The 24357-nt window shown below is 39.0% G+C and overlaps 1 protein-coding gene across 1 annotated transcript in view; it reads right to left on the reverse strand.

Moving 5' to 3' along the window:
- The window catches only part of thsd7ab (thrombospondin, type I, domain containing 7Ab), a 226585-nt gene that overhangs the window by 46058 nt on the left and 156170 nt on the right, over positions 1-24357 (reverse strand). Inside the window, exons 16-22 of the mRNA XM_088084662.1 lie at positions 23772-23905; positions 21382-21535; positions 19691-19832; positions 13483-13598; positions 12783-12900; positions 7284-7429; positions 5100-5274 (exon numbers count right to left, since the gene is read on the reverse strand). Of these exons, the coding sequence (XP_087940788.1) occupies positions 5100-5274; positions 7284-7429; positions 12783-12900; positions 13483-13598; positions 19691-19832; positions 21382-21535; positions 23772-23905 (985 nt within the window). The remainder of the gene's footprint in view (positions 1-5099; positions 5275-7283; positions 7430-12782; positions 12901-13482; positions 13599-19690; positions 19833-21381; positions 21536-23771; positions 23906-24357) is intronic.

Here is a 24357-nt window from a genome sequence, read left to right on the forward strand (position 1 = left end):
TTTTGGTTTATGGACCAGGAGGGCCCCTCAGATCCCCCGACTCTTCTTAGCACATAAATGTGGTTGTTCAGTCCTGCTACTTACAAATCTGAAATATTGCTAAAGTTAAACCAATGCTCAACAAAAACATAGCTGAACAACTTATCCACACCCTCATTTTCCGCCGCTTAGATTACTGCAAATCCTTATTTACTTGCCTGAATGATGCCTCAATTAACCGCTTACAGTTGGTACAGAATTCAGCAGCACGGCTCCTTACAAACACTCCACACAGGCAGAATTGCACTGGCTCCCCATTCGCTACAGAATTCAATTTAAGATTTTGTTAATTACTTTTAAATCCTTGCGTGGTCTGGCTCTGATTTACATTTCAGAACTCTTAGCCCCTTACTCTGCTACCAGACCTCTTAGATCAGACAATCGAATGTTATTACATGTACCAAGATCCAGACAAAAAACGAAAACGGGATCACGCTTTTACAGTCTCAGCCCCAAAACTGTGGAATAAACTTCCCATGAACATCAAAGCAGCCCATTTCTTTTTTTAAAAAAAAAAACTTTAAAAACACACTTATACAATCAGGCATTTGTATAACTTCATGACTTTTGTATAAATGTAATATGTATATGATATGATATGATATGTATGTATGCATGTATGTATGTTTTAATGGGGCTGATGCTGTTTTACCTTAGGCTCTTGTAATGTATGGTTTGGTTTTGTGAAGCACTTTGTAACTTTGGTTTAGAAAAGCGCAAATACAGTTATTATTATTATTCTTTTTTCAGCTGCTCCACTGAGTAAAACTGAAACATTTGGTGATTCTGCTTTTGGCCATTATGCTCCAAAACGCTGGAACAAGCTGCCGGAGGATCTGAGAGGAGCTGCAAATATTGACACTTTTATATGTAAACTAAAAGCCCATCTTTTTAGTTTGGCTTTCATGTAGTGTCTTACTATTACAAATTTATGGTTTATACTTATTCTGTTTTTTAAGATCCTTTTTTGCTTATTTCCTATTTTGTTTTTTTTTTTTTTTTTTTTACTTTGAATTGCATTTGATTCGTTTGAAAGGTGAGATATCAATACAGTTTGATTTATTGGTTGATTGATATGTCATGATGACCAATTTCAGATGATATCATTTTAAAATCTACATGCCAGAAGTGCAAGAAGCAAAAATCTAATTGTATCTTTTTGAATTGATGAACACACACAAAAAAAACCAGTTTGAAATTTATATTAGGCAAGAGGATTGCTGTAGGTTTGGGACTCAGGCAAAGATTAGGTTAATAAACAACGTTTTAGGTTATAATATAACATAATATAATTTGCCAGATTATGCCAAAAGCAAGGCAGTTTTCAATGACATCACTGTTGTGATTCCACCTACAATGAGGGAGTATTATCTCCGTAGGAAAACCAAATAGGAACAAAAAAACCTGGCACCAAAAGTAAGTTGAGCAGCATCTAGCTGTTCTTTGCAGTGGAAATGCAGTATTCAAAACGTGCCCAATTAACTTCCTTATCAAGAGATACAGAGTCTGGAGCTGCACCTCATTTCACACACGCCTATAATCAACACTGAAAACACTTCTTCAATCTGTTCTCTCAATCAGCATCTCCCTTCAGATGTGAGATGAATAAATGCATAAAATCTGCACTTTATTGTCATTTACAGCACAGCAGATTGTTATTTAGGGAGGTTGTCGCTCAGCTTGCCATCTTGTCTTTTGTATAAGCCCTCAGGGTTATTGTTATCTCGCCCACACAGATTATTGATTGCACCCCCTTTTTTTTTTATCTCTGTCTGAGAGTGTGTGTGTGTTTTAATCACTTTGCCTCACTGTTTCTAAACTGTACAAATGGAATAAATTGAATTGAAGGGGTCACAGCTTCCATTTGGATTCGCCTCTCGGTCTATTTCGCTGAAAGAGCAGGTGGTCCAAATAGTTTCTGTCTTTCACGCGAAACAGAAAATAGTTCCTGACAGCGGTGCCTCTGGCTTGGCAAAGCGCCTCAACATAAAACAACTAAGTGTTCGCTGGTGGGAGGCCTGTGAAGGATCGTCTCCAGACCGCTGCACTGGTGTTATACACTCTTCATGTGAGACTGCTCGCCTTGAGAGAAAAAAAAAGTGGCTGCTGATTTTTATCTCAGATCCTTCATGGTAAGAACTGGAGAAAGACATCAAGATAAATTGGAGAAAACTGGAAATAAATATGAGACCAAATCTGCACGTAGAGAACAATGGCGAAGAGTTCAGTCGATTTCCAGTTTGCTGGTCTGATGTACGAAGTTAGTCCAGTTTAATTTTATGCGTCTTTTGTAGATAATATCAGTATAACATCGGTAGCGGCTGTTATTGGCTTCAGAATCAGCCAACACATTTTTCTTAATTTGCACAATTAATGAATATTATCTACACTGAAAAGCATTGTATTCCATGTCATGATATATCCATAAGTGGATGCATCAAAGTGAGGTTCTAGCTTTGAAAGCGCCTCTCTGATGTAACCTGATGCAACGTGATAATAGTCAGAGGCTCGTTTGTTGATGGGACACAGTGTCATTATGTTCCACTGGTGAGTCAAGTGCGTAAAATTTGGTATACCGGTCCGGTCTGGCTCTTAATATCGAGCAGGTTCGAAAATTTTACACCAGCCCAACCCTTGAATAGAGTCTTACTGCCTTGACAGAAGAGAGTAAAGGTCTCTCTGAGTTGCTACAGGCAATGAATTACAGCATCCAACGGTAAACTTAACTCACATAAAACGACACAGAAAGCATCTGCTATAATGTAGTCCATTTGTTCTGGCTCCAGGTAAGCTCCTACCGCTCACTTTAGAGGTCATGAATAGATACTGAGTGCTATTGGTTAGAGATAATAAAATCTACCCTGTAACAAAAGTATTTTTAGTGGCTGCTTTGCGATATAAATCAAGCTGCTGAGAAGAGTTGACTGCGTTATGCATCGCAAAGTGACTTCTGTGTTCTGCTGGTTGATCCTGAGAGCAGCTCTGCAATGCAAAACACAGCTGTGACGGATTATTTTTTAGCTTTTGTTTGGATCTCCAAACTACCACTCTAATAGCTGGAATTTGACTTTTTAAAAATCTGCCTGAAGCTCAGATGTTCATGAACTCTGTGGGAAAATTGTGTTCAGTATGTGTGCCGACTACCGCTGCAGAAATGATGGGGAGTACTTTTTCATATTAACCAAAAGACCAGGGGCGTAAAGAGGAATCAGTTTGTGTGGGAAAAAAAGAAACAAGACTTTGAGATTTGACTGCATCGCTGCACAAACGCAGACTGTTGGCAGCTGATGCTTCTTCTGACAGGCCTCTAACCCCTCAAGGATACAGAGGCCATGTGCTTTTTTATTTACATGGACAGACAGCGTTATTGAAAATACTAATTTCAGATGGATGACACTGAACAAGGGGTTTATGTAAACAACATCCCATCAGCAGTGTTTCAGTAAAAAAAAACTCCCTTCTTATAGACTGACTTAAAAGCTATTCTTGTGTCTTATCACTGCATCATTTACTATTTCCAGAAATGGAGAGTACCTAATTACTCAAGTAGTGTACAAGTTTCAAGTACTTGTCCTTTACTTGAATATGCCCATTTTATGCTACTTTATGCTTTTCCTCCACTGTACGTCTAAAATATTTTACTTTTCACTCCACTACATGCATTTGATAACTTTTGTCACTTTGCAGATTTAGATCATTAACACAAAATAAAAATCAACTTAAAATGTATTTTTAAAGATTAAGCCGACTGGCAGTATAAAAAGTGATTAAAATGAGCTCCAACTTTAACAGCTGCCACATTAAAGGTGATATGAACATCAATACATCAATAAATATAATCCAGTCAAATAATATGATATATTTGAGTCTGACTCCGACCCGATCCGATCTACATAACGAGTACTTTGACTTGCGTTACTTTAAGTATACTCTGATGCTAATCCCTCCTCTTTGTTGAGTCCCCAATGTAAGAATGTTTTTGAATGTTGATTCAAAGGACTTTTTCAGGTTCTGTTTCAGAGTAGGTACCTTCTCAGAACAATAGGATCCTTGACTAATGTAAGTGTACCTTGATTTGGTCAAACAAAGCCAATGTAGCACCAGCAACCGCTATTTTTAAAAACCTGTTAGCTGAGTAAACAATAGACGACAAAAGATAAAATACCTGTTTGTAACCAAAAAAAGAAGAAAAAGAAACAGATAAAAGGACCAAGTTTGAATTCAAGACTTTAATGAGCATACCCAGCTAGCAGGGAACGTTCCCACAACACTGGCTCACATTACCTACAAGCTGCAATAATGTTTTAAAGATGTTTTACTGATCCTGAAAATGTTATTGAGGACTGAGATTACAGACCGCTTTTTAAAGATGAAAATGTAATGTAATGTGATTTTTTTTTTTTTTTTACTACATTTTTTAATTTTTATAAAGACTGTTGCTCTAACTTTAAGAAGAACATTCTGGGAACATAAAGAAAGCTTGCCACTGAAAACGTTACTAAAACATTCAGTGGTTGCATTGTACTATTCTCATAATGTTTTTAGAACCAAAAATTGCTAGCTGGGTATACGCAGTGTGATTTTGACATTTTAAAGTGGCCGCACTTCAATGCATCACTTTGGCATTTCTCTTGCCAAGATGTATTTTTCAGGTGAACTCCACAGAACTGTTTGATCTGAAAGCGTCTCAAGACATTTGTTTACGTGTCAGAAAACCCACTGAGGAAATCACAGATCTATTTTACTCACACTTTAATTATTAAGAATATTGTCATTAAATAAAAATAATAACTAAACTATTATAAATGCATCTGGGATTTATAAATGTTTTTACACCATTGTGGACTGTGTATCTATGTAAAAATCTGAGAGGGAGAGATACACACCATTACTGTAGATATATTCACCAAACCTATAACAATGACATACAGGTTGCAAAAAACATCCTTACTATGCTAATAAAGCTTCCACACTATCCTGTGTTTGGACATGACTTTGCAAGGTCGCTCATGCAGCAAAGGAAGATCAAAATTACCATATATTGTGAGCAGCGTTATTACCTGGGCAGGGAAGCGTGCAGGCCTCCTTCAGGTAGATCTGTTTGTTTCCGTCGACAGCCAGCTCCAGGCTGCTGCACAGCTCCTCGTCCACCAAACTGCCCTCACCATCGCTCGAGCCGTCCGACACAAAGCAAGACAGGTTTCTGTAGCGCATGCCATGTCCACACACCACACTCTGACAGGAATACCACAGAAGAAGAAGGAGGAGGGCGATGAGTTACATCAGTGAGAGAGGTAGTTACATGAATCTGCAGCCACTTGCTGACAGCTTAATACCACTAAATTATAGCTTTGGCTGCAAATTTTGTCCATCTGCCACTTTTATTAATACCTTACGGTAATATTAAGGTGACCACTCTTTAAAGGGCTGCTTTCATGCACAAATTACAATAAACAGACAGATAAAAGTAGTGACGTAGTTTTAAAAGTATATATTTATGTCATTAATATGCGCTGCCTTTTACAAAGTGCATATAAACATATACTGTATAAAATATTAATGACACTTTAAAGCGCTTTAAAGCTGCAATCTATGAATGATGGGTATGTCTGCCCTGTTATTTAATGAAGGTAAAAGGCACCATGCCCTATTGATTTCCATTATCAAATCACCGTGGATGAGATGAAGGTAGAGAGGAATTAATCAGGAGAAAAACAACTTTTCTGGCTCCAACGTTTCTAAAGTGGTATTATTGTTGTCGTAAAGACAACCACATGGCTTTCTGTTTTCCCCATAGTCTGACAAATTATCACGTTAAATCTGACTTTCAATTATAAATATCAACACGGTCACCTTTAAGAATTTACACACTGCAAAAAAAATAAATAGTGTAGGTCAATGGTTAAAAAAACAGAAGAGGAAAAACACTGTAGTCTTAATATCAACCACAACAAACAATACATAAACTAAAGCCACATTTAGACAAAAAAACATTAACGTTTAAAAAAAAAAAAAAAGATATATATGATATATGATAACATTGTGAAAATGATCCTCGTCTTCACAGATCTGCAAAATAACCAAAACACTGAAAGTGACGTCACCATTCTCACAGGGTCCGAGTATTGAAAAAGTGCAAAAGTTTGCATTCTAGGACCCTAAAACATTGTTCAAAATAAAAGCTCTGAGTTTGAAACAAAGACTGAATAAGTGACCGCTACAAAAAAGAAATAACCACTACCATTTTCACTGGCCTCTATGCTGCTTTCTGCTGTTTACTAACCTGTTTTCAGGCACGTTTATGATGAACGTGACACAAAAGACAAAAAAACAAGTAAGGAAAAACAAAAAAAGATACACTTCTACTGCAGAGGTGTACTGGCAATGGAAAAAGAAGTCAAATTTTTTTTACAGGTTTTCCTGTTAAACTTGAGCAAAACCAAGGCAAAGTTCTCCAATAATAACTAATAGGGTCTTTCTGAGCACCCAGGAGTTTTACATTTTCAGTCCAGATTCTGAAATCAAAGGAAAAATCACCCACACATGTAATTAAAATGTGCACAAAAATGCTTATTATCCAAACACTGTTCTTGGCATGGTTTCATTTAGTTCATCAACAAAAAAAAAAGACAATTCTGGACATAGATCAGTGTGTCCAGTACCTTCTGCTGCTACACTTCATATTAAAAGTATTGAATTGATTATTGGACTCTTTATAGAGTTAACTAAGAGAAAAACATGACCTTAATGAATTTTAAGAGGTGACATGTCTCCCCGCAGTCTCGTAGAACTGCACCCATGCCTGCAAAGTTTTGTTTTATGTCACGAAGCGATGCGGCAGCCTGCTTTAATAATCTGACCTGGTGGCACACAATTCAAAATGAAGTGTAGAAGGCTGCCAAATTTCTTGGCGAAGGTATTGGTTTACAGTAATGTATCAGCGTTAAAAGTGCATTAGATTGATTTTACTGTCCATCAAACAACATAACTGTATGCGCAGGGATTTGATGGGGTTGTTCATCAATACTAAAGACTCCATTATTTTTTGCCAGGTGCTGAGATTTCTGTCTTCTAAAATCCACTTTTGGCTCAAACTTATGTGTGTATTGATTTCAGCCGAACCAGGAACCTGTCAAGGCTGCATTTCTTGTAGCTGACAGAGGTCGATACAGTCATTATCGTCAACGCCATCAAATATTTAATTCCCCGGGATGATAGCGTGATGTGATGATTTATTGACGTACCTCCACCCGACACTCGGACCAGGGGCTGTACTGCCAGCGGTAGCAGGGTCGGACCGGGCAGGGCTTCCACTGCTCCATCTGAGAAGGGCAGGGCCGGCCGTCGCCCTGAGACGCCTGGACCACTGACCGCCGCCGCCACATCTTACCTGAAGGCAACACACGAGAAGTGACATCAGCAGTGTATTATAATATTATCATTTTCTGCTTTATCTTCGCCAGGGTTCTTACAGCGTAAGGAAACTAAGATATAAAACTTTTAAGATTTTTTAAAGCCACTTGGCACCAATTTTACATGAACCAAAACTGAAAGAAAAAAACACAAACACATTCCTCTGCCTGGAACATTGTGCAGAGGAAGTCTTTTACTCCCTTGTCTGAATTATATGTTTAGCTTTTTGTTCTTGTGTTCAGAAACCACAGTGCCTCCACTTTCTCTCCGGGCATTCACCTGACTGTTAGGGTGGAGGCGCGGTGCAGACAAGGGTTAAACAGAACTGGGTAAAATCTTGCATTTGTTGGTGGGTTTCTATGGTGATTTGCTGTTTCTCACTCTGCATGCAGGATTCCACAGCCTTAATTTCGATCGTGCCGAGACTGAAAAACCTTTTACATAAAATATGCCAAGCCTTGTATGCATCGCCTTGCACTGGTTTTGGCTAAGCTGCGAAGTCTTAGTCAAATAGCAAAACAAGTGTTGGTAGTTTTGCTATCTTGTGATGTAAATGTGAGAGACATTTGGTAAAAATAATAAAATAATAGATGTTAACAGTTACTTTGAAATTCCACAGTGCAACGTAAGAAAAAAAAGGATTAAAAAAATCCTACTTCCATGACTCAGCATTTTTAAAGATTGATTTAGGATATTTGAATTTTAATTAAAAAGTGTATCTATCTATCTATCTCTCTCTCTCTCTCTCTCTATATATATATATATATATAGATAGATAGATAATTTTTATTATCTATCTATCAAATGAATAGATGAATGAATATATATATATATATATATATATATATATATATATATATATATATATATATATATAACTTATATAACAAGTGAAACAATATGATGAAGTTCATTGGTAATTATTGTGTAAATCAATTTAAATCATACTTAATGTCCCCAATTAGACAACTGTCCACAGTTTTTATTTCTTAAGTCCAAAATTCAATGCCTTTTAAGACTTTTTAAGAACCTGCAGAAACCCTGTTTGTGTATTTTCCTCTTCAGTTTATTTGACAACATGCTGAAAATGTTCATTGCCATGGCTACACTGCTGAACTGTTTGTTAATGACAGTGTTCAATAAAATAATCAGTATTTAGATAGATAAAAAATTAGGTACCGCTCTAGCTAGAAAAACAACAGCAGGATCCTCTCTGCCTAATTCTCTATCCCACTATCGAAAATAGAGTCCTTCACTTAACCAGTCGCATCTTTTCTTCTGCTAAGCTTTTACATGTTTCTGTCTAGCATAATACAATTATACAGTATGTTAAGTGGATGTGTTTTCTGCACAATAAACTAAAGGCAAACAGCTTTTGGCACATGCAGCAACCACTGCGGTTTACCACACAGCAGCCATCCATTCCCTCTGTAAACAGCTCATTTTTAATGCATGTGTATGTGTTTGTTTTGACGGCATTAAATTAGAGTTGCTGTGCAAAATAGCACTTCACTTAACGGAGCAGGCTTCTCTAAATAGCCTGAAATACTGCACTTTTCCTCTGGCATCTTGATTGGTTCTTGGTCCACTTGAGCAAAATGGTTTTTTCTTCCACATCAATCAGCAAAGTCTTTAAATAAATCCAAACACTACAGCAGCAAACACCTCAGAGGCCGTTTGATTTAAGTGCAGAATCGAAGCTGTGAATTAGCTGGGAAACTCAACACAGAAACCCTCCACACATATTTCAAAATGCGACCTTCCTGTCTTCCTGTTTTAAACCGCCCACTCTCGAATCTCACCACCCTTCATTTGTTGCATATCCCTGTTTAGTTTTCACACTGCCTAGCCAGCAATCTGCTCACCTCAGAATACACCTTAGCCAACCTTCGACACCTTTCAACATATAAAACACAAATCAACCTTCCCACACGTTCACACAAACTGTACAACCTCATTTCCTATTCCAACAAGACAACATCCCACACGCATACACACACCAAAAAAATAACATCAAATAAGGTCCCCTCTTGCTCCTTCAGCCTTTCTTCAACTTTTATCTTATTCCTTATGATTTAGCAACTATCGCTGTAGCTGCTCTTCTTCAAAGCGCTCCCCACAGCCCTGAGGAGCAGGAAGATGTAATGGGACAGAATCAATTGTATGAACCGCCGGGAACAACGACCAGGCAGCAGGAGGACACGTTTTCGCCGGTCATTTGGGAAGACTCTTAAATAAACACTTCCTCTCTTTTGCTTTTGTGAGTTTTTCTGGCCGAATGCCTCCAGTGGGAACAGGAAGCGTCTGATATGGGACTTTTTTAAGTATGTTTTTGCTGAGCTTGCATGTTTTCACTCAGCCACACCATGCTTTAGTACTTTGCTGTGGAGTCACGACAACACACAGGAAAATGTTGATGCAATCAGCTCCCTGTAAACAAACATGGGACAAATGGTACTGCAGCGATACTCAAATCTGGCCCCCCACAAGGTGTCAGGTGGCCTCCAAACCATTCTCTAATACACAATAAAAATAAAGTCATTCACACTGGGAATTGTTATTGTACTTAAAGTAGACATAAGGTGCCAGAGTGCATAAAACCTCATCAAAATAGAGTTTTTTAATAAAAAAAGTGTCAGTGAAGGATCCCACACGACCCCCGACAGAGGTTCTAGCTTAGCCCCTAGTGTCCTCAAATCCTAGAAACATCCTAAAATCCTTAATCCTAAAATACAAAAAACGTAATCCTAAAATTCTAGAAATGTCCAAAATCCAGGAAACATCCTCAAATCCTCACTTCCTAGAAATCCAAGAAATGTAATTAAATCTTATGAAATCCTAGAAATGCCCTAAAGACCCATAAATGTCCCAAAAGCCCAGAAATTCCCAAAAATCCTATAAATGTCCTCAAAGTCCGTAAATGTCCTAAAATCCGAGAAACAATCTAAAATACTATAAACATCCTAAAATCTGAGAAATGTGCTAAAATCCTTGAAATTCCCTTAAATACTAGAAATGTCAGGAAATCCTAGAACATCCCTAAATTCCCAGAATCGCCGTAAAGCATTTCCCAGAAATGCCTAAAATCTGAGAAATGTCCTAAAATCCAAGAAATGTCCTTAAATACTAGACACTTGTATGGAGCCCCCTGGCTTCTGTCATGTTGCAAAAGTGCCCCCCCCAGGCATCACTGTGGTTCTGTATGTAAACACGCTCTTTAAAGCTTCATGTACGCAGGCTCTTTGACATCTATTCCTGTATGTTTTTACTTGCATTGTCCTGCTTTACATCCATACATGTACGCGCTTATAACTTACAGCTGCCAAGTACAGCCCCTGTGCTCTAGCACTGGCTTCTTCTGAGCATCATGAAGTCGACTCTGTTGACTTTTCTGTGTTTGATTCTTTCATGTTACAAGCAGCCGAGGGACTGTCAACAAAAAGTCACACCTGTTTCTCACTGTACTCTGATGGAAAAAAAGTCTTTTGTACAACAAACATCAAATACAGTATAATTATATATTTAGAGACGCAGTTAGAAATTGAACTCAAAACCGATCCGTCACCAAACCAACTGTTCAAAGCTTCCTGAGCCACATCAGCTCTCACACAGAGAATAATTTACATGAGAATATTAGCTGGATCATAATGAGAGTTATGATAATTAACCTCAGGTCCGCCTCTTCACATTATCACATTAACAATGTTATTGTCATCTACTTTATGACGCTGTTAAGTTTATCTCAAGCAAATTAAGGTTATACGTGACATCTGACAATGCCAGACCAAACTGTTAATGCAAGTTATTTCGGAAACTCTCAGTGGGTTTTCTTATTCCAAGCAGCATTATCAGTGGGTGTAGATCAAAATGCCTCTGGACAGACCTGCAACCAATCACAACAACAACAACAACAACAATAAAAACATATTGACATATTCACTGATTGTTTTTGTGTGTTAAATGGGAGCGACATTATACAAACCAAACTGCAGAAGTGTCTGCCACCAGGCTACTGTACGCTGTAAACCTTTCAATCCCTGACATAGAGTTTACCCCCTTTTTTCCCTTTAATCTATTAAGACCACATGCCACATATGAATGTTTTAAAGGTAACCTGTGGAGGGTGACAAGATATGTAACCCTGCCACTGGTTTCATGCTTTTCTGAGGAACTCCAGGCGGCAGTAACCTCAGCAAAGACATGAAGCAGCGTGCTCAGAATGCAGAGAAGCATCTCTATCAAACAACCCATCATTACAATCAAGATCTACATAACAATTGAAAGGACTCTAATTTGCAAAGATTTATCAAACTTTGTTGTTTCCTTTGTAATGCATCTCAACTTGTTTACATAAACTTTGTGTAATCTCTACATTTCTATCAGTTTTGCATCCGCTTAGTCTCAAAACTTGGATTAATTATGCATTTTTTTTAAATGTATGTTTAATGTTATGTAATAGAAGATGTTTTTTCTTGAGCCGTTCTGGTCTTTTACCTCTCCTGCACAATGTTTTAACTGTTGAAATTCTTTCTTTTTTTTTTACACACAAAGTGCAAATGAATTAAGTAAGTTCCAGTAAACTAAACAATATACTATTTTAAATATTCAAGAGGAGAGGAAAGGTAAATTTGCTCTACCTGACATGGCAACCCTTACAGACCATTTCAATAAGATAAACCCATTAGTGATTCTTTATAACACTGTTATAACTTAAATGACAGCTCTGACATCCTTTTAAAAAAATCATTATTTTATTCTCTTTTTTATTTTTATTTTAAATTTAGTTTCTTTCTTTATTTATTTTTTAAATATATTTTATTATTTTACTTTTTCCTGTTTGTCTGTTTGCTACTTTACTTAGTATGAATATATGTATGTTTACATGCTCTTTGCACTTCTGAATGTACAGGCATATTTGTTCAAATGGACATTTTGTATAAGTATTTTGAAAAAAAAAAAAACAATAAACAGAAGTTTAAAAAAACAGACTAGCTTTAATGTAAAAGGAGCTGAGCTTGTGTCTCGTTTGCTTTATTTTGTTGTTGCTCTGGCTTTTGCTTTTACTTTGATTTTATCTAATTACTGCACATGAAGAGTGCAGTACAAATATCGGTGCGGGGATCAGTGAAGGATTATGCTCACTTGACGATGAAAAGGTGACCTAATGTTTGGTAAGGTGCCTTGTTAGTAAAAGGTTACAGATTTGTATTCTGGCTGGCAGCGAGTCCCGGCGGCTCTTTGATCACACTCGAAATTGCTCCAGATAAAAAATGTCAGCCAAATGTCAACGACAGTTTGTACAATTTGAGCTGATATTTCTCTCATCTTACCTTCGAGTCCGCACGTCTGTGAGCAGTCCGACCAGGCCGACCACTCCGACAGCTGACAGTTGACGGGACACTCAACCACACAGGAGATGTTCATCTGCCACTTCTTCTCCAAATTCAGCTGCGGAACACGCAGGAAATGAAGAGGTTAATTCGTGACACGTTATCAAAGCATTCATGTCACAGGCGAACAGCCGCAGCACAGCCAAGTCAATCTGTTACAGCCGGACAGCAGCTTGACCCCTCAGCACTACAATTCCCAGAAGCCTCTGTCCTGGCAGGGGACAGGCTGTGCTGGGCAGCATCAAGCCGGCAGAGTTGGGATATCGAAGCTGCTGTGAAAGCCATTCTGACACAATGAGTTTTTGTGAATGAGCCAGATGATGAAGTGGGCCAAGGGTTAAATAGCTGTGGGGACAGCTCTGCCACAGCCCGCCGGCTACAATTACAGAGAGCCGAGACACATTATGAATGAATAAACCGCTCAGCCTGAAGCAACGACAACAATCTCTGCATGGGACTGCTCCTGAATATTTCATGTTGCTGTGGGCCTAATAGTACTGGAAGGGTAGATAATATATTGTAATGACTGATGTGATTAAGTCATTAAGAAAAATTTGGGTGTCAAAGACCGAAAGTAAAAATTGAACTGACCAAAAAAGGGAAAAAAAGAAAACAATTGAGGAATCTTTGCACGTCTCACCTCCTCACAGAATTTGATATCGACCGATTTGCCATCGCTGCGGACACAGTCGAGCATCCGGGTCTTGATGCCGCTCCCGCACACAGCGTTGGGACTCAGCTGACATGTACTCCAGTCTGAGGAGAAACACAACACATTCATATTCATGTTATTGGCCTGTGAGTGTTCATCACTGTGCATCAACCAATAAATAAGAGGCCAGCAGGTAACAGGCTGAAACATCAATGACAGATAATTTCCAACAAGTCAGTATCAAAATATTAGTACACAATGATGCTCGGGACAACCACAGAATCCGAGACACTGAGCATCAAGAAGTTGACTTTTACATTCTATATTTTTGTTTCTTTTTGTCAATGAAAGTCACATGGAGAGATACCCTAATAAAATGTGGAAGTTTCTGGTTTCTCTGTCTGTCTCTAATGCAGTAAAAAGGGTCTTAATTTTAACAAATTACATGCTAAAACAAGGTTGTCAGGGCTTTTTGAGCCACCTCAGCTTCACCCAGAGTAGAATGAGCAAACATAATTAAGGTAGATAATAACTCAAAATTAGTCCCTGAAATACCCAACACCGTGTGTCAACAGTGGAAAACTTTTTAGGCAGGAAGAGAAACACCAGTCTGATTCACTCCAAAGTCTCTGGCCAATTTAACATGCATCCACAAAGGACAAAATAAAATGGTTTCATAAAACCTCTCGTGGTTTCTAATATTCCTGCTTGACAGAGAAATGCAGGTGAATGTAACAAATGAATACAAGTGAAACATTTAAAATTAGGTTTCATATTGGTATGATGAGCTGTACTGATGGACGTAAACATTTTCACCTACCAGCTGCAAGTCATTCTCAAATCCCAGAATTCACTCATCAAACCTCTAATTACATTTTACAGCAGAATACGACTGTCACATGATGACTGATACCTGTCAGCGGAGCTCACAGCTTCACCACATATAGCTAATATTTACCAGCGTTCTGCAGGTGGCTGCTGTTGATTTTACCACCCTGAGTGCAAGCAGAGCGAGACTGCAGGTGAGAGGGAGTCGAGTTTTAAACGAAAACAGGCGGCGTTTATACGAGTCACAAGGAAGCAGCGTTTCACTAGTGTTCTGCGTCTGTGGTTTGGATGTTTTTTTTCAGTTGAAGCTGGATGATGTGGCGGGACAAAAACAAGGAGACGCTGTTCAAAAGTGCTCAACTGCATCAGCTTTACACTTTGGAATGAATAAACCCCCAGACGCTGAGAGACAACCGTGGTGTGTCTTAGCTTTTAAAGGGTGAACACACAGAGATGCACTATGCACCCTGCTGCCTCATGTTACTTTGAAAGTTGTTTAGCTCAATGTTGTATATGCTAAAAAAAGTGGGCTCCAGGCAAAAAAAGCACAAGGATTTTCATTAAAATCTCAATTAACTCTTTGAAATCTGAGCGAATTGGTTTGATTTCTTTTAAAAACATGGAAAGATGGCTGCGATTTAAAAATTTACAAAATGGCCCAAAAAAGTATCAAGAAATTAGTAAAAAGTTACAAGAAAATTACCTAAAAATAAGTTTAAAAAAGAAAAATGAAAGGAAAAATGACCTAAATATAAGTTAAACAAAAAGAAATAAAGTAAAAAAAAAAAGAAAGAAAATCATCCCAAGAAATGCCGAAAAAGATAATTTTTCTGTAACTGAATAAACATAGTTAAGAGAAATATAAATACAGTTTATTGATCATGTCAAATAATTTTCAGATCACTTCTTTGTCACCTCCTTTCCAAGCTGTTCATTATTTTTTTCCCAGTGTTTCCGAAAGAAAATCAAACCATTTTTCTTCGGTTTCAGAGGTTCAAATGTTGTCAGAAAGGGTCTGAATGCAGCACATGAAAACTGATGTCAATCCAGGTGTTAAAGGGTTAATTTGTAGAATTTTTGGTATAGTGTACTGACACAGTGCAGCAATATCAAATTAATTACCAGCTATACTGCTGATGTAAACTAAAATTCTTGTGCCTTCGGTGCACTGTGGATAGATCTTTTAGGATGGGCGTGCCATGCATATAAATGAACTATTATGAGATGACTCAGCAGAATGGCGAGCACGCCTTGTGCTTGACACACTGCAGCTTTGACTTCAGCTCATTGCCTTTATTGCATGACACACTTCTTCTCCCTCTGACTGCCTTCCGTTCTGCCACAAAACTCAAGTCAAAATGGCTGAAAATAATCTGTGTGTTTGTGTGTGTGTGTTTGGAGTCAGGCTCTAAATAGCTTCTGGCCGGCGGAGATCACCATCGATAACAGATGATTACTTTGTCAGCAAGAAGGGTCATTGAAGGTTTATAACAGCTCACTTAAATCCAATAAATCTGGCTGCCATCAATATCCTTTCATGCCAGCATCATAAGCGAGCTGTGTGGCCAGGCGGTCAGATTTGAGCTAAATAACCGGGATTTAAAAGCAACATCAATACAAGTTTTCCTCAAATAAACCACGACAGAAAAAAATCCAGAGCTGTAAGAGGCTGAACCTTGGCCTCCCTCACCAAAAAATAAAAAATAAAAAAATCCTGTGAAGTGTAGAGACAACATTTTCTTCCAAGCTTTGGGTGCCTTTAAAACAACAGCATGCATGCTGTTGTTTTAAAAAAAACTCTGCAACAAGCAGGCTGAGGTATCACTCATGAAGTGTGCCATCCGCTGACAAAGATGAGTGGCTGTTTTTAGCTGCAGTGAGCTCGTTTGCAAACTCGACTCAGGGAATTGTGTCTCCTTCTGCCGAGGAGCTTTGTGGCACTCTGGGGACCCAAAATAGGGAGATTGCAACAAGAAAGAGCGACAGTAAGAGACTGAGAGAGAGACAGCAAGAAAAGGAGAAAAACTGAAGGAAAGAGCAGCTTGGATGGTCTCAGCATCAACAAAGAAAAAAAAAAAGAAGAACGTTTTACCCAATAATAAGCTCTGCTCGTATATTATGTACCTATACCCTGGGATGCCTGTATGCCACTGTGAACCCAGCAGTAAGGATTATATGTCACGTCTCCTGGTGTAGCAACACAAAGGGAAAACAGAGGAGGAGGGTGGGCTGGTTGAGAATGTGGGGCAGCAGAAATGAAAGCAACACAACAAATCCAAATGAAATATAGGAACGCTGCCAATCCCTCTTTTTTCCCACTCTTATTTAAATAGTTTTACAGTTTCCAGGGTGAAATATGAAAGAGAAGCTTCTGTGACATGTGATATGGAGGTGTGATATCCTGTGGATCAGAGAGGAGCTCAGGGAGGCTGCCAGCTCTAATCTATGAACGGTTTTGGAAATCTTTTCTCTTTAAAGCTGCTAAAATCTATGCTTTTATAATAACACCATATGAAATGACAATGTGAAAACGGAGAAAATGTGTGAAAGTTGTAACTTGTAGAGATGAATTTTCACAGAATTATCACCTGAATCTGCAGCTCCTCTTGGCTTTACGGTGTTTTATAGTGAGTTTCAGCTCACTGTTCAGCTGTCTGGTTCACTCTCACTGCTCTCATAGCGTCTTTTTCTGAGAAAAAGCTCTGAAAAACCAACTGTATACCACCTGCTTGGCACCCAACAGCAAACAGACACAGTTGGAGACCATCTGGTGAACATAGTGGAGCATTTTCGGGGCTCTGGACCAAAATAGTCTTGCATGCAACCATTTCTGTGCATGTGCAAGCTAAACTTGCGGATGGCTGCATCCATGAGACTGCATGACGCTGACTGAAGTCTGTACTTACAGTAACAGCTGACTCATATAAACAGGTCTGACGCCGGTTAAATTTGCAGGTCTGTGTTATATACGGTACGTCTGTTGCATGAAATATCTGTGTCATCACTGTGCTGCATTTTTATAAACTATGATAGTCTGGTCACCAGGGCTGGAAATGTACCTTTTTGTCTACCTGCTACTGTAGCTGAAGGATCCCAAAATCTACCAGCCACACAAAAGACTACCACTGTTTTAGGGGCTGGTAAGCGAAGCAAACCCACCAGCATATTTACCAACAGTCAGCTTGTGGTCAGGTGCTCATAATATGTGTTATGTACAATGTATGTGCAATATTTTACATGTGCAATCTGGATTATTTGCAATTTATTGGGTGATTTGGTACGGCTCTGGATGTTTTGTTAATGGGTGCTGAGTCCAAGACAAATTTCTCATATCGTATCATATAGGGTTGTCTCAAGTCTCATGTTGTGTCCTGTTGTATCGTATTGCATCACATTTCCACATCCCTCACTGAGTCCAGACGCAGTATCAGTCCCTCTTCCTGTCCTTGAAGTTCTCACACTCATACAACTGAGGCTACATCCAGTGACCACTGTTACTATCAGCAGAACGTTACCAGCAGCTGTGGGTGTTTTTGCAACTTCAGTCTAGACAGCTGTGATACTAATTACAACTTTCCTTCAGCTTTGACTGGCTATTAGTCTAAACATGTCACCATCAGATAGTGCTTTGAGCAGGATATTGAGCAAAGTTACAGAGTAGTGAGGGGCTGCATCAGAGTCAGCGTAGCACATTTTTCAAATAATTTCTTTTATAAGCTTTCGAGTTCAAACAAAAGCAATCAAATTAAAAAAAAATAATAATAAAAAGAAGAAATAGTAAAAACGACAAAAAGAGATGGGTGCAACCAGCTATTAAAGATGGTCTTCCCAGAGCTACTAGTGTAAAAGTTAAGCCTGCGCTCTGATTTAGCAGTTAAAGAGCCTCAAGAGATGGTGGAGACCAAAAACAGAGCTAAAAGGGAGTGAATATAGGACACAGGTGTGAGGGATGCCTGCAGCAGAGCGCGACTAATAAAATTTAGTGAAGCTGCTACGCTGAATACGGAAGCCACACCTGCCCGTGAGGGCATCACGCTGCTCAACTTTACTTTTGCACAGCTGGTCTATTTTCTGTGCATGGCTCTGTGGGCCTCCAACAGGTTAAAAACTAAATAAAACTGTGTAAAAACAAACACAATCTGTTTACAAAAATTAACAAATAATACCTCATTGTACAAGAGGCAATGCAAAGCAAGCAGAACTGTGGGTGTTTTCACATTTCACATTAAAATAAACACATCAAATCCAATCACTGGCTCCTGTTATTAAAACAATCTGGTTGATTAATTCAGTGCCAGCTAATATAGACTATATGCTTCCAAACCCTCTATAATCGAATATATTATCATTTGGTAAAACTCAGTTCACACACGATAAAGCTGGCAGCAACCTCACCTGCAAAGACAGTCTGTGTAGCTGGTGAAAAACCCTTTTCTGCTCCGCCCACATGACATATCGCATCTGTCCCTCATGTATTTCATCTGTTACATTTGGTAGGAGGCCAGAAACACGACTCCAAATAAATGATAATGTTTTCTAACTGTTGGATGTGACAAAAGCAACTGTTTGCAAATGTAAAAGGTGATGTGTTAGTGTTCACATCTAGTTGCCAATGCCCATAAATGGCCAAAAAAATTCATTTACTTCAAATTTTAAACAGTTAAAAGTAAATTTAAAAAAAACATTTGTCTTTCCTCATTTGTCGCGAGGTGATACTGAGCAAAGTACCAAACGTAAAGTGGCCAACAGTTTTACTTGCACTTGGCAACCTACAGGCTTTAATGATTGCAGCTGATGAAAAACATAATTTGTCCCCATTCAACCTTCCATTGACAAGTGGAGTTACACCGAAATGCAACCAACAAACAAAAAAATTAGCTTTTGATCAGAGAGGAGCTTTGAGAAGAGCAGCTGTGAGCGAGATTAAAAAGAGCTCCACTGATGTTGCATCATCATTATACAACGCCCCCTTGCAAAGTTTGCAATCATCTTAGCTCAAGAAACAAAAGCAATGAGGCTGCTGAAAATGAAAAGCAGATGATTAATTTATCGATCGCTCCTCTTGCTGTTAAAACTGATGAGGAGCTCATTCTGAGATGGAGGCTGTGTTCGCAGTCTTGTTTACAGACAGTTTTAAAGCCTGTTTTCATATTGATGATTGCTCAAAGTGGAGAAATATTTACCCTGACGCACCCGTGGCTGCAGCCCAAAAACCTGCTCCATCCGAAATACAACCACGTACAGTACCAGCATTTTAAGGAGACGCACGTCTGCCACAAACAAACTGCTTCAACGACCTTACAGAGAGAAGAGAACTCGGCCCACTGGGACTTTACGTACACAGAGCATCATTTTACATTTCCTTCACCTGTGATGTTGTAGAAGTAGTTGAAACAGTTGAGGTTCAGGCTGCAGGGCTCTTTGTCAGTCGTGTCTGGACACTGCCTCCCTACAGTGGGCGACCGGAGGGTATACGCCGTCCGGACTCGACTGTTGGTTCTGGTGCAGGGCTGAAACAAAAGACTCCACATTAAAAACTGGACAAATATGTTCTTAAAAAGGCGTAAATGACTAAGCAGTCCATACTGCAGAGCGTGATAAGAACTGAATACAGACATATCCCTGAACTGGAACTACGCCACAGAGCTCCCTCTACACTGATCTCTATATTCAGTGAACATTAAAGGAGATATCTGAGTGAATTTGCCCACTTCTGGATTAATTCCCAACAATTCATTAAGATTTCTTATGTCAAAACATTCTCTCAGAGTCTGCGTAGGCTTTAGCCCTGCAGGGATGTTTCATCGCTGTATTTCTAAAAATAAATAAACGAATAAAGATCCTCTCCCTCCTCTCTCTCCTGGTATTCCCAGAACTTGGAATTTGATTTTTTTCCTGAAATGACAGGAGAGCTGAAACTAATATTCTGCTGGAACGGTAAACCACCAGATTCTACACGGTCATTGCTTGCGAAGAAGAGAGTTGGGGGGAGAAAATGACAGCCTTTTGAATAACTCCATCGCTGGCTCGATGAATAAAACATGTGAAGGAGGCCCCGCTGGTGCCACTGCAGACTCCAGCACGAGATTGGAATTGTGGGAAGTCGGCATGTCAAGCACTTTGGGAGAGAATGGGGTGTGATTAACAATGGCCAGGGTGCTGCTGTGAGAACAGCAGGTGAAACCAGAGCAGTTAAAATGGCTTTTTACCACGAGCCAGCGGTATCAGGGGCGGAGGAGCTGAACAGGATGTTCTGAAATCTTACATGTTTTGGGGAAAGTGAGAACAAAGATTGCGTACGTGCTGTAGCCTGTAGGTGTGTGCTTTGCTGCTGTGATGAAATCAGCAGTCGGTGTCTCTTTACAAAACTCAATTTGCAAAGTCTTCACATTTTATAGTGGGATGGGAAAGGACTCTCAGGTCATGATATAGAGAGATACATTTTCATGATCTACCCATTTTACCATTAAACTTTAGGTTGAAATTAATTTATGAGGTGAATTCAAAGTAGCACTGAACATCTTACTAAATAATGTTATCATAAATCAATATTTTCCTGAAAATTCACTAATTACCTTCACTGTTTATGGTTGTCTGCCAAATGATGATGATAAGCCAGGGGTAATATTTTAGCCGGCTTTATGTTTACCACCACATCGCTGCTGATGCTGTTAGGGTTGTGTGTCACAAAATGTAAATTTGGAAAGCTGCTCAGGAGTTCTGAGTCTTTATCATAAATCATCTCCCCTCCCTGCTGAATGCACAGTGAGTACAGTGTAATTTAGGAGATATATAAGCCATTTTTCTTCTGCTTCCCAGTTCATATATCTCTTTTATTCCTCCTCTGTGGACGAGAAATAGCCTGTTGACAAAGATTCACACACTGCTCACAATGATACAGTGCGGCTACGCTTTGAATTCCTTCAGCCTCAGAGAAAATATTTCTGACAAGAAAAAGATATCAAGATAAATCTCAGAGGGCTTCACAGAAATCTGACGTCCCCGTATCTGTGCCAGACAGCTGAGCTGCTGCTTTCTGATCCGGGGTTCAGCTCTCACCAGGCTGCAGCGGCTCCAGGGGCCCCAGTCGTTCAGGACGCAGTCCTCGGGGCAGGGCAGCCGGCTCTCCCTGGCCCCCAGGGGCATCTCCTCGGGGTCGCACAGGTAGTCCTCTACAGGCTCCGACGGGCCGTCTATGGTGTTGAGCATGCACCTTTGGGATTGGTGGAGAAACACAGAAACTGACCTTATTTTAGCTGCTTTTGCGCTCCAGAGAACAGAAGAGTCAGACATTATGTTTTAACTGGACATGGAGCTGGCAGGTACATGACGTACTTGACAACCTATGCGTTTCTCAAGCAGTGGGGTGTGTAACTCAGAGTAAGAGAGGTAAAATTTATGAAAAATAAAAAATATGTTTTTGGTCACAGCAACACAAACTCCGCTGGCTATAGAGGGTCGAAAGCAGCCGATGGAACACCTACAGGATGAATTAAACACCTGAGAGTAAGATGCAACCTTTTTTTTTAATTGTCATTTTGTTTTCATGAAAAATACATGTTCACTGTTTTAATCCTGTGTCTCTGTGTTTACTGATCATTTACCGCTTGCTTTTTGTCAGAACAGCATCATCAGACTATTTTGCATTAAAATCCCTGTCTTTTCTCTTCCTGCAAAACCAGGTAAAAGTTTTTAAATGTTTGATGACTCATCGTGTTCTCAGGAGCGCACACAAAAGTTTATCCAATCAAATGAGTCTTTGGGCGACTACCTAACCACACTGTTTATTCATTTTCCATTTTGTTTATAGGTTTATTTAAAACAGGGACAGTGTACAGTACATCTCATGCACCAGATGCAGCACAATCTGTTGTCCCTGGGTGTTAATAAACTGCACATATATATCAAAAAGTATAATTCCATATAACATTGATAAGGTACACATTTAGGACAGATCAGTGCATAAATGCTAAGAGAGGCTTTATCAGATCTTACTGACAACATGACTGTCTGTCTTTCAGCCATTTTGTAACATCAGTTTTAAAGTGAAACTACAACAGTTTCTAACATTTTTAGTGAGAGCAATCCACTGTTTCATTGCTGTATCTGAAAAAAAAGTTTTGTTGGGCAGTGTTTGGCAGTGTTTTATATAAATGTCATATAAGATTAAACGTCACCATTTGTGGGTTGTTGTAGCAAACAGAGTAACGTGGAGAGAGATAGGAATAGACATGCGTTCAGGAGATCAGTGGGCAAAACGTTTTCTTTGCCGCAGCCAAAATATTTGAACTGTTTTCCTCCAAATTACAGATTTTTACACACCAGTAGACAAGATAAAGAGGAGGTGAGACTGACTATATTCACTGATAATGTCAACTGAGGTCATTTGTTTTTACTTACTGTGATTGTACATCAACCATCCAAGCACTTAATTGACTATGAGTATAGATACTGATATCTCTTCTGCCAGTGATGTCCCAGTGTCGTATTATTGGAGTGTATTTTTGATCCACAGTTTCCCAGTCTGTGATCTTTGGTTTAGTATTGCTCACGTGCCATCTAATGACAGCATTGGGGGTCTAATATAGTGTATGTCTCAGCATGTGCAGAAAAATGAGTTCAAAAAAGTTTGAGTTCCAACTGAAAGAATTTGGCAGCATGTCTGTTGTTGACTGTCAGCTGAACCGTGTTAGATAGATTAACATGAATCATTTGCATTTGCATTTTTTTTTTAGTAATATTGAATTGGATACAAAATACCATGAGTCTGAATTAGGAAAGGAATGACAACCTGCAACTGATGCTGATTAATCCCAAATTATTTTTCTGATTAAATAATTTATTTAAAAAGAAAAAGAAAAAAACTAATAAGAGCCCATCACATATTCCAAAAGCCCAAGTTGATGTCTTCATATTGTTTGTGTTGACAACAAAGCCCAACACCACGTCTCAGTTTAAGAAAACTCACATCTGACAAGCACATTTCTGACACTTTCACCTTACAATTAGTTTTGGGCCATAAATCACAAGTTTCATTACAATACAATAATATATTGACTTTCTGGACGACAATTTGATATATAATAATATTACAAAGTGTGTCACCATGCAATTTTAATCTGATTCAATTCAGGGGCTGGCAATCAATATGAGACGATGTCAAGAAATATTAGGGCTGTACCATACTCTGAATCAGTCCAATCAGATTCAGCAGTTTAATCCAAATATTATGTGTTTTTGCAAGAAATCAAACCAATTTGCTCAGATCTCAAAGGGTTAATAATCAGCATTTTTGTTATTTTGTTAACCAATGTTGTTACTTGAACAATCAACTAATATGATTATAATTGCATAACTAATATACACTACTATTAAAAGTGGAGAATCTTCCTCTTTGTATAAACAGTATAAGTGTGGACACAGAGAAGGACAGACAGCTTGACAAGTACCTGACTTTCCTGGTCTGCACGCCCTCGCCGCAGTTCTCTTTTAAGTCCACGTTGCTGACTTTCCACACGCTCCACGGCTCGGCCACCCACACATACTGATTACAGTCACTCTGACACGGCACCACCTCATACACCTGCGGGCAGAGCATCATTATTCATGTGCTTAGCGAGCTCTTGGTATGATTTAAAACAGACACAGCAGCAAAGTAGCAGATTGACACTTCTGGTTTGAGCCAACTCATGATTATCATCATCTTACTCAAGAGAAAAAAAAGGGGAAAAGTGGCTTCTGTAATTTATATTTCTATAAGTAGGTCCTCTTAGCCCTCTAAGTTTGTCAGTAAAGTTTTCCCTAATTCACAGTGATCCTGTGGCTCAGCTCTCCGAGGTTTAACTCAGACAACGAGATTATTTCTGCCCCCAGAGCAGCTCTGACTCTGAGAAATGTCTGTATAAATAACACTCCAATCTGATAGTGCCTTGTTTACTTACAGTGAGAATACTGTTGACTGTTTACATCTATCTGACAGTGACCCAGTGACATCAGTGACACTTAACATCTGCGACTACATTTACAAATAGCTGA

Source organism: Plectropomus leopardus, chromosome 11 (genome assembly GCF_026936395.1).
Source record: "Plectropomus leopardus strain MGB_pleo_1.0 chromosome 11, ASM2693639v1, whole genome shotgun sequence".
Lineage (NCBI taxonomy): Eukaryota > Metazoa > Chordata > Actinopteri > Perciformes > Serranidae > Plectropomus > Plectropomus leopardus.